The sequence below is a fragment of the Ictalurus punctatus genome, chromosome 6, assembly GCF_001660625.3.
Source record: "Ictalurus punctatus breed USDA103 chromosome 6, Coco_2.0, whole genome shotgun sequence".
Classification (NCBI taxonomy): Eukaryota; Metazoa; Chordata; class Actinopteri; order Siluriformes; family Ictaluridae; genus Ictalurus; species Ictalurus punctatus.
The window spans coordinates 30,540,313-30,558,732 of NC_030421.2; the positions used below are offsets into that span (position 1 = coordinate 30,540,313).

General features: G+C 37.2%; 1 protein-coding gene and 1 long non-coding RNA gene across 2 annotated transcripts; one reads left to right on the plus strand and one right to left on the minus strand.

The window, feature by feature from the left end:
- Window positions 1-864: 864 nt before the first annotated feature.
- nme9 (NME/NM23 family member 9) lies at window positions 865-18,027 on the minus strand. Its single transcript, XM_017469088.3, has 17 exons — window positions 17,788-18,027; window positions 17,650-17,707; window positions 15,522-15,625; window positions 15,261-15,332; window positions 14,820-14,936; window positions 13,656-13,740; window positions 13,487-13,569; window positions 12,654-12,746; window positions 12,071-12,225; window positions 9,823-10,004; window positions 9,093-9,237; window positions 8,738-8,845; window positions 6,269-6,420; window positions 5,358-5,502; window positions 2,448-2,713; window positions 1,137-1,211; window positions 865-1,015 (listed from the first exon to the last, which is right to left on the minus strand). Exons 1-17 carry the CDS (start codon window positions 17,818-17,820, stop codon window positions 954-956), a joined length of 1,935 nt encoding a protein of 644 aa, XP_017324577.1. The 5' UTR covers window positions 17,821-18,027; the 3' UTR covers window positions 865-953.
- Window positions 2,618-9,874, plus strand: LOC128632934 (uncharacterized). Its single transcript, XR_008396609.1, has 3 exons — window positions 2,618-2,725; window positions 4,930-5,569; window positions 9,783-9,874. It is a non-coding gene; the product is annotated as an uncharacterized LOC128632934 (long non-coding RNA).
- Window positions 18,028-18,420: the final 393 nt, after the last annotated feature.

The window sequence follows — 18,420 nt, forward strand, 5'->3', positions numbered from 1 at the left end:
TTTGCCACTCACACATGTGATATTGGATCATTTTCCTCAATAAATAGGTGACCAAGCATAATTTCTTTTCTCATTTGTTTAATTGGATTCTCTTTGTCTACTTTTAGGACTTGTGTGAAAATCTGATGATGTTTTAGTTCATATGAATGCGGAAATATAGAGAATTCTAATTCACATAACTTTCAAGCACCACTGTGTGTGTGTGTGTGTGTGTGTATATATGTCCAAAGACTTTTGAGATGTGTTGTGGCCATCAAATTAATTCAAAATTACCTTATTTTTTCCTTAAAATGGTACATTTACTCAGTTGAAACATTTGATATGTTCTCTATGTTCTATTGTGAATAACATAAGGGTTTATGAGATTTGCAAATCATTGCAAACTTTAAAAAAAAAAAAAAAAAAAAAATATATATATATATATATATATATATATATGATCTGAACACTAGGGTTTAATAATCTTTTTTTTCTGACTATATCATCAACTAGAAAAGAGCTGCATTCTTCAAAAATTGTTTATTGCATATAAATGATCCGACAGTCTCACAGGCCACAGCGGCGGAAAGCTGTGCAAGTCATACAGCTTGGGGTTGTTTTCTGTATATTAGAGGAAAGTCACACAATTGTTAAAAATGCTAATATCAATGATGTAATACTAATAACACACCAAAATGTAAACCTCATACATGTGCCCAAATTTCCATTGCCATAATTTGGTCACATTTATCTTGAGTTTCCAAAGAGGTTCCAACTCCTCTTTGCTTTACAATTTTCTCATCTACTTAAACTATGATGATAAACTATATGGCCAAACATTTGTGACACCTGACCATTCACACCATAATGTGCTTGTTGAACATCCCATTCCAAATTTAGCCTATGGGAAAGCTTTCCACTAAATTTTGGGGCGTGGTTGTGGGGATTTGCGGCCCCAAGAGCGTTAGTGACGTTCAGGATTCCTGCACTCTGTCTGAAGTCTGGCCCTGAAGATCTGAAGTGGGAGTCTGTTCTCCTAAAATGAAATGTAAAACGTACATTAAAATCATTAGGAGTCAACATATTATTATACCCAATATCAAAATGCTTATATGGTTTAAAATGAAACTAGTGATAGTGTCACAGGATACACAAACCTGTATTACCACCTTCCTTCTGCTCAGGTAAATCCAACGTTTTCTCTGAAGATGTTGGATGGCTCTCTGTGGCTTCTGGGTTCAAAAGCAAACTTATCACTTCTTCTGCACAATTTCTTGGGGGGGTTTCTTATTTAAACTATTAAATTATTACTAAAAACATTAAATGAAATTCTGCATGGCGCAGTTTCTCAAATGAATATGAAAAAGTTAGATTTATAGTATATAGATTATGTTCAGGCTATTTTGTCCTGAGAGCAAAGAGCTGATGTTAAAGTGTTAAAATGACCAGTCAGTGTAATGATTTTTAATCTCTAGTTCTCTCCCTCAATTTTATTTGCACTCACACCTGTACACATTGGTTATTTTGAAATAAATATGCCCTTGTAGGTGAATGAATTGAGATTCTGTGGGCATTCATTGTTACAGAACAAGAACTAGTAGGTAAAGTTTGTCATGACACACTTTGATGTTGGCTTGAGAAAGCAAGTCTGACACTTTAAAATAGTTATCAGTTTGAAATCCGAAGCTAATGTGGAGCCAATATGTCTAGGGCTGGACAGATAGAGCTGGCCGGATAGGGTGCCAATACTTTTAGAGTTGGCCATGTAGGGTGCTAGTATTTTAGTATTGGGTTGATTGATAGGGTAGAGAGATCGAGAGAGCGGCGTATGTGAGTTTTGACAGTTGGAGCCAGGCTCTGAACGTTCCGCCAATGTAAGTGAATGGGAGTTTTTGGGATATTTCATCGTCTGCTAAGGGAATACCGACTCCGATCAATTTGGAAAAATATAGCCTGATCGGTCTGAAGGACTGTGGTGAGTTTGGTTGAAGTAGCTTGAAAGCTCAAGGAGTTATACCAGTCAGTTCAACGCAAGTCAAAGGGAATTTTGGCCACTTTGAGCTTCCGTAACGGGAATTCTGTAATTCCGATCACTAAGAAAAGTCAAAGCAACTCGAGTCAGAACAAGCTGAAGGTCTTTGGCGAGTTTGGTGCATGTAGCTTAAAAGCTCTGGCAGGTGTAGTAATTAATTTTTTATAAGTATAATAATAAGCTTGTAAAGCAAGACAGTATGCTAGCTTTGTCAAGTACAGAACAAACTGCTTTCCTCTAAATGTGCCTTACACTTCTCTATTTGGGTTTGAATTTATCACTTTGCCCCACTACCAGTTCTGAAATTAGTGAAAGATTGCTAATCTAACACCAAATATTAAAAATAAAAATGTGTGATTACTAACATTTCAATTCTGTGCTTGATCTGATTAGGTGTGTTTTTTTTTTTTTAATTGTTAAAGGCTAATTAGATTACCTAATGGATTTGGCTCATCGTCACTTCCCGTACTGATTACTTGACTCTCTGAGCTGATCTCCCTGAAGATGAGCTGTATCTTCTCCTGTGCGTGCTGTGAGCTGGATGAACCATGCACAGTATTCTCCAGGATGTCCTTAGCAAAGCGAGCTCTCAGCGATCCTGGTGCTGTCTCTTTTGCCTTACTGGGGTCAGCAGGGCCCATCATTGTCCTCCACTCCTCTACCGCATTCTCTTTAGACAGAATCAGCATTGTACATGGACCACTGGTGGAAACGGTAAGATATAGATATATCGAAAATTAGTTCACTAATTGGATATAGGATATGATATACAATATTAAAGTGAATGTGATGACAGCAGTGTGTTTTAGGCTATTTGGGTTGATTTTAAAAAGGGGTTGATTTTGGCGAAATTCAAAAACAGCTCTGTTTGGGTACAAGGTCGAGGCGAAAAAAGTACAAAATTGATCAAAGAGAAATAGGTTCACAATGACAATGCTGTTCTAAACTGATACATATACAGTAGGTTACAATTGTACCACAGCACTGTTGAATTCTTGAATCTGATTGGTCCGAACGTGTTGATGAATTTTCTGAAGGGTCTGAGAATAGTGTTGGCCACAAGGTTTGTCATACTGATATGTTATATATGTTATGTATAGTAACAATACACACAGGGACTTGTGTGACAGGCACGTCGTGTAAACGGATTTTTCAAAATGTTTGTAATTACGTTGATTTAACATTTTTTGGAAGGAGAGTCCAGTGTCAGCACTTTGTAGCAGTCAGAGAAAGCTGTAAAGTTTTTAGACACAGGACATCAAAATGTTACTGAGAAACTGCAAAGCTGCATTTTTTTTTTTTTTTTTTGCCTTATTAAATTCACAAGACAGAATCTTTATGACAGTCTGGTGACTGTTATAGTTGTAATAACATAAAACTGACCCAAATCTTAGAGACTACACATTTCGTTCTGGTCCATGAGCGCAGTAACCTGCATCATTATAATTCAAACTAAAAGCATTTCAGAAGCATGATCTTTAGGTGTTGATCTGCTATCACTGTAATCAGATTTGCATACAACACCAAGATTAATATATAATATAAAAATATTCATAAACTGACCAAGTTCATATCATCCATGTGAAGTAAAATTGTGTTTGTGAATCTGACAACTGTGATCATGTGTCACTTTAATAGCTATGCTATGTCAGGGAAGGAGCCATAATTTGTCCTCAGAATCCCCAACTGATTAACAATAAAATTGTCTTATTGACTCTTCCAATATGCAATTTAGTTCCCAAATTGTAGGCTATAAATTATACATAAAAAAAATAAATAAAGAGAAACAAAAAACTTCCAATACCCAGCTTGCATAAGTGTGCACTCCCCTTTATAATTGGGAATGCAGCAGTGTTCAGAATCACCCAATCACATTCAAACTCATGTTAAATACTAATTACCTGCCATCAATTAAAGTGACTGGTTAACCCCAAATAAAGTACAGCTGTTCCTGTAGGATTTTCCTGACATCTTCTTGGTAACATCCAACCGGAAATGCCATGGGCCACAAAGAGCTTAAAAACTAGGTATGGGATCTCATTTTTGAAAAATATCAGTCAGGAGAGGGTTACAACAAAATTTCCAAGGCAGTGAATATACCATAGAACACTGTAAAAACAATAATCAACAATTGGGGAAAATATGGCATGACAGTGACACTACTAAGAACAGGACATCCCTCTAAAATTGATGAGAAGATTAGAAGAAAACTGGTCAGAGAGGCTGCCAAGAGGCCTACAACAACATTAAAAGAAATTGCAGCAATTTCTGGAAAGTACTGGTTGCTCCCTACATGTGACAGCAATCTGCCAAATTCTTCATATCTCTGGGCTATGAGGTAGGGTGGCAAGACGGAAGCCTTTTTTTTTTAAACAATAAATAAATAAATAAATAAATGCATCCAATCTCCCAAAACCATGTGGAATAATGTCTAATGAGCTGATAACATCAAAGTTCAACTTTTTGGCCAGAATACCAAAAGTTTTGCACAAATGTTTGGCACAAAAAAATCATAGCACATCATCAAAAGAACACCATCTCCACAGGGAAGCATGGTGGTGGCAGCATCATACTTTGTGGCTGTTTTTCTTCAGCTGTAGGAAACATGTTAATTCATAAAGCATTTACGTTTGCTCACAGATTTATACAAAAACACTATATATCTATATCCAGTGCCCTCCACAAATATTGGCACCCTTGGTAAATATGAGCAAAGAAGGTGAAAATTTGTTTTTGTTTTGTTTAAACTTTTGATCTTTTGTTAAAAAAAAAATCACAAAAATACTCTGCTCTCATGGATATCAAACAATTGCAAATAAAACACAGGTTTATCCCCAAAAAATCTTTGTTAAATATAGGTTTTGCAGCAATTATTGACACCCTTTTAGTCAATACTTTGTGCTACCTCCCTTTGCCAGGATAACAGCTCTGAGTCTTCTCCTATAATGCCTGATGAGGTTGGAGAATACGTGACATGGGATCTGAGACTGTTCCTCCATACAGAATCTCTCCAGATCCTTCAAATTTCAAGGTCCACGCTGGTGGACTCTCCTCTTCAGTTCACCCCACAGGTTTTCTATGGGTTCAGGTCAGGGGACTGGGATGGCCATCGCAGGACCTTGATTTTGTGGTCAGTAAACCATTTTTGTGTTGATTTTGATGTATGTTTTGGATCATTGTCCAGCTGGAAGATCCATCCACGGCCCATTTTAAGCTTTCTGGCAGAGGCAGTCAGGTTTTCAGATAGAAATATAATATGTACAGAAGTAAAAGTCCATGGCAAACACTTTTACCTTGCTATAATCAGAGGAAAGTAGAATTTGTGAGAGAGTGTATATGGTCTCACCGACACATGTAGTCCACTAACTGGTTGAAGAATGGCTTGTCTGTGAGCTGTTTGTAGAATTCCTCAGCCATCTCCCTGGACAAAACCATCTCCTTCTGCTCAGAGATGGTGAATCCTGCAGCTCGGACCTCCACCAAGATCTCCTCTGTGGAACAGACATGCAACTACGATTGAAGATTTATCTAGAGGATGGTCAGTAGAGCAAAAATGAGGTAAGCTGCAGTCCTGCTTCTTCTTTTACAGTGAAATATGGAAGGCCTGTGTATTGATTAAATTATTTGTAGAAACTATTCTGCTCCCCAGTAATTTCCTCAAACATGGTAATGACAAGTAAAAGCCTGTAATAACTATTAGAACAACCTCAAGCTAATCAGTAGCTTCTAGATTTTACTTTGCATTAGCTACAGCTGCCCAATGTACCCAATGTTTACAACAACAACAAAAATTGTGGTGAATCACTCTTCTGATTTTATTCACCAAAACAGAAAGCCACCTCTCACACTTGTTTTTCATATGATTTCTTCCCTTTGTATTTAGTCTCATTGTTGCTGACATTCCTAATGATTTATATGTATACATTCATATTATTGCTGCTCACATTATATGCCTATTAGATTTTTATTATCTCTTTATTATCTTTTTAATTTCCTCACGAAGCAATTTGAGCTGCATTTTATGTATGAAAGGTGCTATACAAATTGTTATAGTAGGAACACATTTCACAGTTCAATTAATTGCCTAACCAATAAGCCATCAAATTATTTGCCACTTGAGTAAGCGTGTGGTTTAAAAGAGAATTTTAATTGATTAAAAAACAAACTATTGTATATGCGAACAGAAACTATGGACTGCTGTTACTAACACCGAGCGGAATGTGCAGTTGCCATAAACAACCCTGATTAGTACAGTACCTCTGAGCTCCTCTGAAGTGTCAGGTTTGATAACAGCCAGTGTGCACTCTGTAGGGAAAAAGAAGCTGATCTCCTGCTCAGCCGCTTCCACGCTCTCGCTTCCATGCAGCTGGTTCACATACACACTCTCCCCTGTGAACTGAGCTCTCAGGCTTGAGAACCCCCCCCACACACACACACACACACAACATCAATGAAGACACATCTTATTTAAAACCGTATTCATGTAAATCCACGTTGATCATTGCAATTTGAATTCAATCTGCAATCCACTCTGGGATTATTGGTAAAGATGAAAAGAGCGTGTTCTCTCTCTCTCTCTATATATATATATATAAATATATATATATAAATATATATATACACACATACACACACACACACACACACACACACACATTACGTCTGTACAGTGAGCAGAAATAAGTATTCAGATCAGTATTCAGACTATTACCTAATACTTATTTCCCTCCCTTTATATGAATGACTCGTACTTTTGGCTGAATATCCTGATATGGATAAATCATTTAATTTGTAAAATTATATTACAATTCTTGTCAGCAATATTATTCTTCTTACACCTAATTAATATTGAACAAAAAAAAAAGATAGTTAAAGTTTTTATATACAATTTAAATGCAATAGAAGCATTTTCTAATAACTTGTATTCCCACCCATTGCTTTTATAACAACTATAGCATCCGCTTGCATTCCTAACATCTCTGCTCTTCCAGATGTCAAACACTGCCTTTTACCAATCAGGTGTGGTCAAATTATACTTTCTTTTGGTTCTTTTCTAAATATTTTTCAGTCAGTTATGTACTTGGTTGTGGTTTTGAAATATGGGTACATAGTATGTTTAACCAATGACTACAGTATATCAACTGTATAAATGTATCTATATCTACGGTATATCTATACTGTATGTCTGGATCTTAAGGCTTTATATACATAAATACATAAAGTACATCTCGGAAACAACCTGCAGTGCGCTTCAGTAATAAATGTAGACATTTACATAATTCAGGAGTAGTACCCGAAGTTATTTTAAAGCTACTCTGAAACTGAAGCAAGCGAAATCAAAAGCACAACAATAAGTAAACAAGAAGCAAGATCGTTCAGGAAAATGCATCTTTTCCTTAAAGAACGCAAATCTGTGCCATGTATCTGCTTTTTCTTGCTCCATAGAAATAATGTTCGTTATCAAGGTTTTTTTCAACCAGTTGTATAAATCATTCAACATTTTGAGCCTTTATGACAGCCTGCTGTTTTTTTTCCTGTCGACATCAAACATCTCTAAAGAATCAGAACTGTTTTAATTAAAGATAGGAGTTGTTGGTACTGGCACTAATTGTTCAATTAGATTTGTTGAGTTAGATTGAAAAAAATGGACCTGCACCCACTCTGTTTCTCAGATACTTTGGTAATGTTTCTCACAGCTACAATATTTCTGCTTTCTCCGTGTGTTACCCAGCTCTGGATTTTACACGGATTATTGCAAAACCTAGCTCTTACATTACTTTCTTTCAGTAGCTCCATTCCATGGAAAACTCTCATTCCTTCTTAGAGAATAACTCTTCACATCTCACATAGTATTTCTATATGGGAAATCTTAACAAGGAACAAAAAAAAAAAAAAATCCAACAACTTCAAGCAGGAACAAGCAAGTCACTTGCTTTCGTGTATTTTCACAGTTTGTGATTGCTAGCTATCCATCTAACCTGACAGGATTACTGAGAAGTCTTATTCATAGATGTTTAAAATTTTCACAGCTAACACTGGCCAATTAACTAAATAAACTGACTCAGCAAAATTTCAGATGGGACTTTGTATGTAATATTCAGAAATGGTCATAAACTTCACTGCTAACACCAGTCAGCTAGCTAAAAAGTGTTAACCTGACAAGATTCCTAACTAGTCATATTAATCTTTACTGCTAGCACTAGCCAACTAGCTAACATGAGTTAACCTGACATCATTTCTCATAGTCATATTCAAACAGTAGATGAGTAAAGCCATGAACTAGATAACATGACATTCTGACAGGATGTTTTTATCTTTTTAAAAAGCATATATAAGCTAACTTGTGAGGACATATTTTAGGGGAACTCTATGCTCACACACAAAAACTTTCCCACTCAGAAACGTATGTCTATTGAGGGCACATACGACATCAGTGTTAACCTCACAAAGGGTAATAAGCCAGTAACGAGGCTGTCGTAAAGAAATGGGGAAACTTAAATGAAGAAGAAGAAAAAAATCTACTTCCTCTGAATTCTGTAACTGAATTGAATTCATTTTGCTTTTAGTATAGTGATATTTGAACTTTGATATTTGAACGTTTGTCTTCTGACTACAACATACAGTTTCTCAAGGAACTTTTCTAGAATTTTCCAGACTCCACATTTTCCCACAGAAACTACAGTTTCAGTAATTGAATCAAAGCTAATAAACTCAGATGCTGTGTACCAGTTTGCCTGTTCCTGCTTTGCCTGTGTTGGGTCTTTGGGTCCCAGCAGATTTCTCCAGTGCTCCACAGCCCCCTGTTTAGCCAGAACCAGAGCCAGCACAGGACCACTACACACAGCAATACAACAAATCACATACTTTATATTAAACATGCATACAATTTTCACAGAAAATGTTTATATTTTAAACAGCACTGTTCAATTCTCAGTTTTGATTCTGATATTTGCCATGAAAGGCATGCTTGACCAAAGAGCTTTAGAGTAATAGTACAGTAGAGCAATAGGCCATACTATTGCAAGAGTATGTCTTTGCAAAACGTACAAAGACATATGTTACACTACTGTAAAGTGATTACCTGGTCATGTTAGTGAGGAGAGCTTGGAAGTTTTCCTCATCTTGGTGCTGACCATAGAATTGGCGCACCTGTTCCTCTGCTAGTTCCACCTCCTTCTGCATGGCCACTGTAAATCCTGCCTCATGGATCCTTGCTAGGATCTCATCTGCCAAAACAAATCCATATTTTTATTACTCAAGTTTAATTTAAAAAATTGATTTTTAATTGATTGTCATCATACTATGACACCAAAGTAAGATTCTGCGGTTTTCTGCTTTTGGATTTGTGAGACAGAGCAGCTTGGACTGTATGACTGTGTAAGTTAGAAATCAAAGTGTCTTTACATTAGTGCTAGGTGATAGGGTGATATAATCTTGATAAATTACACCACAATATGCTTGCAGAGTATCACAGGTATAGCTAGTGCTGTTGCTTACAGTAATGAGCTAGACTCTATAGCTTACAGGATGTTAACTTTTTTCTGTACCAAATGTTTCATTTTCCCCATTGTCCCATGTGATATAATTTATTCCTATTCTGTATCATAAATATCTTTGGTTCATTTTAAATTCTCTTTTCCTAGCAATCTTTTAGCAAAGCTATAAATTGTATGATATTTTAACACCCACCCACCCACATGTACTAATGGGATGGTATACAAATTTCCATATATATCTCCCTTTCACTCTCTCTGCATATTTGTGCCTTTAGGTTGTATTTCCATGCAAGCAGACGCGTTTCTGGCACATGCCTCTGTTTTCTCTGGCTGCGTCAGGCCGAACGAGTGCCAGCGTCCTCTCCACAGGAGCCAGTTCCGGTTCTGGAGGTCCGAAGTTGGGGAAGAAGAAGGCCAGCTCCCTACCAGCCTCCTCGCTATCACGACTGCCGTGAAGAGCATTAAAGAGATCCTCAGTTCCATACTGAGCTCGCAGACTGGGGGAGAAAAAGAGAACGAGAAAGATGATCAGCGAGCAGAACAATATGTTGAGATGAGCTCGAGGGAGAAGGAAGAGCTGCATGGAGAGACGGAGAAAGGAAAGTGAACCAAGAGAGAAAGTCACGGAAAACGAGAGAAATGCACAGGGGTAGTGAGAATGTTAGAGAAAGAAAATTTAGAGAGGTATAGCTAGACGGGAAAAAAAAACCCACACGCTGAACAGAGAAAGAGAGAAAGCATGAGAGAAAGAAAGAGAGAGGAAGAAGAAGAACAGATGGTGTGACTGCTGGTTCTCAGCGAGCGCAGAGAGAAGGGGAAGCTGACGATAAGCACAGGATGTGTACTGTTATAGTATCTGTTAACGCTCATATCTGTGAAAACAATATGGGACCGTCTCACTAAAAGCACACATCTGCTCTTCCTGATCTCTCTCATATTTTGTTCTATAAGATATTTGGAGCCATTTTAGATTATTCGTATGGAATGTGAATGTATGAGAATGCATTAATATGGTCCTCACCTCACGATAGGTTTTAAAATTTGTCTAGTCTGCATGCAGTGAGAAGCTGCATAAATCTTTTCTCCCTCTGGCCCTGCTATCCTCAATTCACACTTCATAGAAATGTACAGTGCCACTGAGGTAACATGGTGCTGATTTGAAATAAGGTGCCACAAATGACTATTCTGAGCTCACAAGTTAAGTTTCTCGAAAACTTATTTGTGGCCACTTAATGCTTAACTTGTGGCAAGTGTTTTATCTTAAACTGAGTGAGAGACAGAGAAATGAATCAAATTGGATTATTGTGGCGGCAGGAACCTAAGCATGGAGATAATATTTCATATCATGGAATGATGCATAAAAAACTCACTGGCATTGTGACATGTCTACAGTATACCATTAGCCTGCGTCACCTTAAGTAAACTGTCGAAGCATGTAGGGCTTTTTTGTGTGTCCCTGCCAAATAATTCATGTATTATGTACGACATTCCTACAACACATTAAATTGTGGGCTTAAGTTACACAATGTGTGGCCATAAGATAATTGGTGGCCATGAGATTCTTAGTTTGTGGCCTGAAAATAGTAAAATGTGACCTCAATATATTAATTTTAGGCCACATCTTTTTTTAAAAAAAACAAAACAACAAATAACACCATGCCACCTCAGTGGCTCTGAAGAAATGAGCTGAAGGGACATAACGGAAAACTGTGGCAATGATGCAGAGCAGTGCTGTTCACACCTCTTAGTGATTCTGTAAATACTGTGGTGTATTAATATTAATATAATCAGCATTGTCATTACCTACAGGTACAAACAGTACTTATATAATACTATCATTTGGTTTTAGAAAATGCGATATTTAATGCAAGGACACTTAGGTTAAAGGTTAAATACATATTTTGGGTGACTAGTGACCTTATTTACCTCCTCTACTGTCTGGTTTTTTTTAGTTTTTTTTTTTTTTTTGGGTGGGTGGTGGTGGTGGTTTGTTTATTAGTTTTTTTTTGTCCGCTAGGACACCACAACCCTAGGATTCCTCAATATTTATATTTATATAACAATATACATTTTAGAGAATGCTTTATTTATTTATTTTTTATACGTGTTAGTGCAAAATGCTGTATGATCAAATTGTGAAACTGAAATGATAAAAAGTAATGCTATAGAATGTACAAGGATTAAATAAAAGATGAAAATATATGTACAAACATATACAAGCAACTGGATATGAGAAAATACACAAATACACAGTGAAATGAAATCTATAAAATAGAATACAATAAAATAAATGAAATAATACAATGCCCGACAAAATGTCTCTTTGTACAATCTGAATTATTAAATAAGTAAACAATACCAACAACAACATGTCATAATAAAACCAAGCATTTTATTTGATTATTGTTTGGTAATTAATAACTTTACGATTTTACACTAGAATGGTTTGTAGATTAATGTGTAGTATATATGACTATTGGTTGAGAAAGACTCAAGTATTTAAAGATTAAACTACATAACAACTCTTTCATAATCCATATGATGTGGCTTATATGAAGTATACCTCTCTGGATGCTCTCTCTTGGCCTCTTCTATATCTGCTGGTCCCAGGAATGCCTGCCAAGCTGAAATGACATCATCAGTACCCTCAGGATAAGAAATGACCAGAACATGGGAGGGGCCACTGGACATGAAGCGGATCAGCTCCTGAAAGTATGGCTAGGAACACACACACACACACAAGACATGATGCGTACACATTACCGATCTACGTCAAAGACAATCTGAGGCTCAGTTCCATGCTGTTTGGTTGTTCTGCAGAGTAAGCAAATGTAGGAACATGTACTTTGTCAGCAGCTCTATTCTTAGGCTTCCACATAGTATACCTCCAGAAACAATAATAATCGCAAGGAGATAATGCATGTAGCCATTCTGCATTACAAGGAATACATATCATTTGTTCTGTATCACAAACACATCTATCCAATTGAGCCTGTAAGGGCTCTGTGGGACCTTCAGCAACTGTGAAAAAAACATTCTTATGAAATCAAAGCACACATCCTGAAAAGCTGAATGTGCGTTTGAGAGGGCGATAAGACAGCCAGATAACTGGACCCTTGTGCAGTATACATGCTAGATTACACTACCTCTGCTGCTTTGTGCTGATAAAACTCCTGAGCCTCCGACTCGCTCAGTGTGCGCTCCTCATGAGCCAGAATCTCAAAGCCTGCATCCTGAATCTGAGTGGAAAAAAAACAACCCATACAGATTATTACTGCTGGAATTGGGATTATTATGCTAATTCACATACACAAGGAAATAAACATAGATTATTTTTCTATGACAGCATCTCCTGAAGTGTTTTATTTCTCTTATACTACAACAATTTTTCAAAGTTAACCATTTTTATTCATTATTCAGTTATGACACATACATTGTAATCATTTTATAGTTACATTCAATGTTCACAAAACAAGTTAGTTCGCATTATTAATTACATTAAAGCAGATATAAATGTTAGTTTCCTCGTCAGCCTTTTTACTTTTTAAGAAGGAAAAAAAAACCCGTAGCTTGTCATTTTACTGAGAAACGCCAAAGCCATCCGTCCTGAAGACCTTCCATTGTAGGAAAACTTAAAGGAACAGTATTACCTCTGACTGGTACAAAGCACTGATATTGGAGACTCCTTCCAAAAATCTTAGATCAAGATCTCCTCACAGAAAACTTCACCATATCAACAATTACATGTTTTTTTTTTTTGTTGTTTTTTTGTTTTTTAAAATAAATCCCTGTGGGTACTAGAGACGATATCAAATCGTTATCGTACAAGTGCAATAATATATAAACTTGTGCTTTACCTTTCATTTGGCACTAATGTCAGAGCTGCTGTTATAGGAAATTAATCAACGCCTTCCCACCATCACATTCAAGAATTCAATAGTACTGTGGTGTAAATCACTGTATTACATTAAGCATGTACCTTCATAATAATCTCATCTGTCTTCCCATGTGCAACAACGTCTGGCTTTATGATTCCCATTGTGTAAGGCCTGTCAGCAGGCACTAAAGGGAGGAAGGGCAAAATAATGATTATTACTTAACATTGATGGATATCTTTAGAGGGGTATTACTTCAGAATGTGTAAGTACCAAGAGCTTCTTCATATTCTTCATGTTGATGAGCTTCTATTTCCTCTTGCACTTCTGCTTTATCGATCAACCCATCATCCTCCACCTGAGACAATACATAAAAAAATAAAAAATGCAACAAATACTCAGTGTTTTTCAACCTAATCTCTATTTACTGCATCTATAACATACTGTATTTGTGATTCTGTGATTACCAAGAATTGTGACACATTTCCCTGTACTGAGAAAAGAATGATTATTGCATGACTCCAAACTAACCTGTACTGGCAGTCTAAGGTCAGATGTTGAATTCTGTCAATAAATATTAACAAATTCTAAACTACAACTGTTAGAATGAATAAAAGTCTCAGGAGACAGACATGGAAGAGTGTTTAATGTAGTTTTATCCAAATTTCCATCACTGGGGCAATATAGTACAAAGTAATTCTGGCTACTTGTGATTTCCCGAAGGTTTGAGGGATTCATGTACACTCAGGTCCATATAACAAAACAAGGTATAATCACAAATTGGCAAAGCTAAAAACATGCCAATATCTTCCAATAAAATCTTCCATGTCCACGAATACATGTACATTACACTGAGATTATTTTACTTCACCTATCCTAAGTTGTTAGGAAGCTGGGGTCAGCCATGATATAATGCTTCTGAACCAAAAAGTGTTAAAGGACTTGCTCAGGGGTCCAACAGTGGCAGTTTAGCATCGATGAGGTTTTGAACTCATAGCTTTCTGATCATTAGGCTAGAACATTATAAGTCAAAGGTTTTCTGTGCAGGGATGTGTTGAAATTATTGTCTGTGGTAATCGTACACATGCTAATAGATAAGTCCACAAGAATGGGGAGGATGCAGATAAATAACAGAACCTTTTACAGTTGCTAAATTGTTACTAAATGGTAGGAAGAGTGTTTGTGGAATTTTCAAATGTGGGAAGATCTCTGAGATCCTGAGCTGGAGTTCTGAGTGGCTTCTGCTTTGTGCTAGATATACAGCCCTATCACGCCCAAACAATCTTGGGAAGGAGTTGTTCAATATTCGAGAGGAGATAGGAAGGTGATGGGTGTGGAAACTTTGTCACTAGTGGTGAAAGAGATTTATAGGAAGTTTACTAGGAGGAAGATGGGGCATCAGGTATTCATTCATGCTTGAAGGATGGTCGAGCTCACCGCAATTCGCTTAATGTCCAGCTCGAGCACCTTTTTCTCTTTGGCCAGTTCCTCCACTATCATTTTCTGCAGGAGAGGAGCATTCGCCCCTCGCAACACAGCCACAAGCTCCCAACCCTGCACACACAGGACCGGGGGAAAAAGCCGCTTTCACTGTTCACATGTAGCAAAAAAAATATCAGCCTTGTTCATTTAAATTAATTAAGTGTGTGATGATAATTAAATCGTTTAACATCATATATACTCCCTTTCGCTAAGGGTTATCAGTGGTTTTTGTGTGTCCAAACAATAAGCAAAGACTAATGCAGGTCTCTCTTCTTACAGTGTCTTGGAAGAGTAAGCCACAGACTGGACTGTTAAAATATGAAAAACTTCCTGACATTTATTCACAGAACTGATGAGTTGTGAAGGAGGACTGATAATCTTTCTTCATTGACTTACAGCATAGAACAGGAAGGTGGGCTCACATTTTCCTCTGTACTTCTCTAGTGCTTCAATGCTATCAGCTTCTGCCTTGGGAGTTAAAAAGGCACATAAATCAAAATTTTGCACACAATAGCGGCCAACTCAGAACTTATAGCAGAAGTGGTGAAGGATGTACTTCTGTGAAAAAAGATTCCCCCAATAAACATGGAGGCATCTGATCCTAGAACAGCACTCTTGTTCTCAGATTCTCAGATTCATGTCTAATGGCTAGCTTACTATGGCAAAATGCAGCAGGTCATCTCCCAACTCATTTTTTACTTTTCTGAACAGGCTGACGACAGCACGACATGGTCCACACCACTGCTGGAACACGTCCACCACTGACAGACCAGACAGACACAGAGGATACAGTACAACAAATGAACAGAAGGAATTATGCTATCAGGCTATACAGCATGTCCCAGACAGGCTAAGATAAACTTGAATAATTTTCTGAAAATATAAATATCTATACCATGGGTTCTCAAAGTGGGTTTTTTTCTTTCTTTTTTGTTATAAGAGATCACAATCCACCATTATCAGTTATAATATAAAATATATTTTTGAATTCTTATACAATCCCCATTCCGGAAATGTTGGGACAGTATGGAAAATACTAATAAAAACAAAGAGGAGTGATTTGTAAATGTACTTTGTCATGTATTTAAATATTTTTTTTTTAGTTGATCTATGCGACACATTCCAAAAAAGTTGGGACGGGGCGATTTAGGACTAATAGCGAGGTGACAAGTAAGAAATAAGATAAGAAGGTGATGTGAAACAGGTGAGGCAATCGTCTAATCATAATACATAAGGAGCCTCAAAAAAAGGCCTAGTCCTTCAAGAGCAAGGATGGGTCGAGGCTTGCCGATCTACCAACAGATGCATCAGTAAATAATCCAACACTTTAAGACCAACATTCCCCAAAGACACATTGGTAGGATTTTGGGCATTTCACCTTCTGCGGTGCACAATATAATTAAAAGATTCAAGGAATCCGCTCAAATCTCGGTGCGTAAAGGGCAAGGCTGAAAACCACTTCCGAATGCACGTGATGTCTGATCCCTCAGACATCACTGTCTTTAAAAACCGTCATGAGTCTGTAATGGATATCCTGACATGGGCTCGGGAATACTTTGGTAAACCTTTGTGAGTCAACACCATTCGCCGCTGCATCCTCAGATGCAAGTTAAGGCTTTACTATGCAAAGCAGAAGCCTAACATCAACACTGTCCAGAAGCGCTGCCCACTTCTCTGGGCTCGGTCTCATCTGAGATGGACAGAAGCACAGTGGAATCATGTTTTGTGGTCTGATGAGTCAACATGTCAAATAGTTTTTGGACAAAACAGCCGTCCAAGCTGTTATCAGTGTCAGGTCCAAAAGCCAGTATCTGTCATGGTACACGGGCGAGTCAGTCACCATGGCATGGGTAATTTGTTCATCTGTGAGGGCACCATTAATGCAGAAAGATATGTACACATTTTGGAGCACCATATGCTGCCATCCTGAGCAGGACAACGCTAAACCACATTCTGCCCAGATTACAAGCGCATGGTTGTGTAAGCAGAGAGTGCAGGTGCTAGCATGGCCTGCCTGCAGTCCTGACCTCTCTCCGATTGAGAATGTCTGGCACATTATGAATCTCAAAATAAGACAATGAAAGCCTTGTACAGTTGTGTAGCTGAAGAAATGCATAATGGAAGAATGGGGGAAATTCTGCTTGCCAAACTTAACCAACTGGTGTCTTCACTCAGCACCCAAACTCTTAATAAGTGTTATTTTTTTAAAAAAAAAAGAAAAAAAAGTGATGTTACACAGTGGTAAACCGTCGACTGTCCCAACTTTTTTGGAGTGTGTTACAGTCATCAATTTTGAGATGAGTTTATATTTTCAAAAATAAATTAAATTAACATCAAATAATGTGTTAATAATGTGTTGTCAATATAGTACAGGATGAAGTGAAATTGGAAACCGACTCGGACTTTAAATAAAGTACAGTCATAAATATATTAACTATGCAGCTGACAAATCACTTAATGTTTTGAAAAAATAGATTAAGAATCTTAAAATCTATTCTGAATAACAGTTATTAAATGTATGGCACATACAATCCCATATTCCCAAACATACACTCTTTCAGACCCAGCAACTGTCATTTCAAGTTCTCCAGGAATATTCAGGACATAAACAATCCACATTAAGCTTGTGGCTGGACTTTTGTGCTACTGACTTTTTGAGTTTTGTATTCAGTCCTTCATCAATGAATTATAACCATAACTACATATTTCCCTTAGGCATAGTGCTTTGGAAAACTCATGCTGTGTCGTGAAATGAAAGTTATTTCGTTCTCCTGTGTCCTCTCACCTGTTAACCCTTTCGTGGCCAGCATCTCGCCCCATTGCTCGTCATTACTGATGGACACCTGAGATTAGAAAATGACTTTCAAGGCTGTGAAAAACACAAATACAGAGTCTGTGTGCTCCGTTAGTTTTTATAAATTACCTGCAAACTAACTTCTTTCTTTTTTCCAGCCATAAAAATCCCTTTAATGTGACGAGATCAGTGATCAATAATTACAACACAACATTCATACATTCAGATCAGAGACACGATTTCTATTAACATGTAAAAACTGCGTGTTGTTTTTAAAAAAAAACCCAAAACATCCGACAAAAGTAGCTGCTTTGTTTACAAAACTTCTGCGGAAGCCCTGCCGTATGCGCACGCGCTTGTTTGGCGTCCTTGTTGCCTAGCATTGCAAAGGTGGGCGGGTCTCCTAAGTGGCCGTGTCGTACTTGAATGACGTCATTGGTCGGTTTTATTCCGATTTGATTTAGTATTTATTATTTTTGGCCTGTGTCTGAAATGTTGAAATAGTTTCACTATTTCAGTGAATGAAATAAATGTAAAGTTTGAATTCAGTTCTAACCTGTAGATCAGGTTTTGTTGTTGTTGTTGTTTTGTTGTTTGCAGCCACAATTTCAAGTGTTACCGTTAAATTCACACATTCACCCTCATACTCATAAACTATTTAAATATTAGGCACAAATGGAAAACGTGTACCATCATATTTATTTACTGGAGCCATTAAAGGAATTCTTTACACGTCACACATAAACCAGATACAATGTGTTA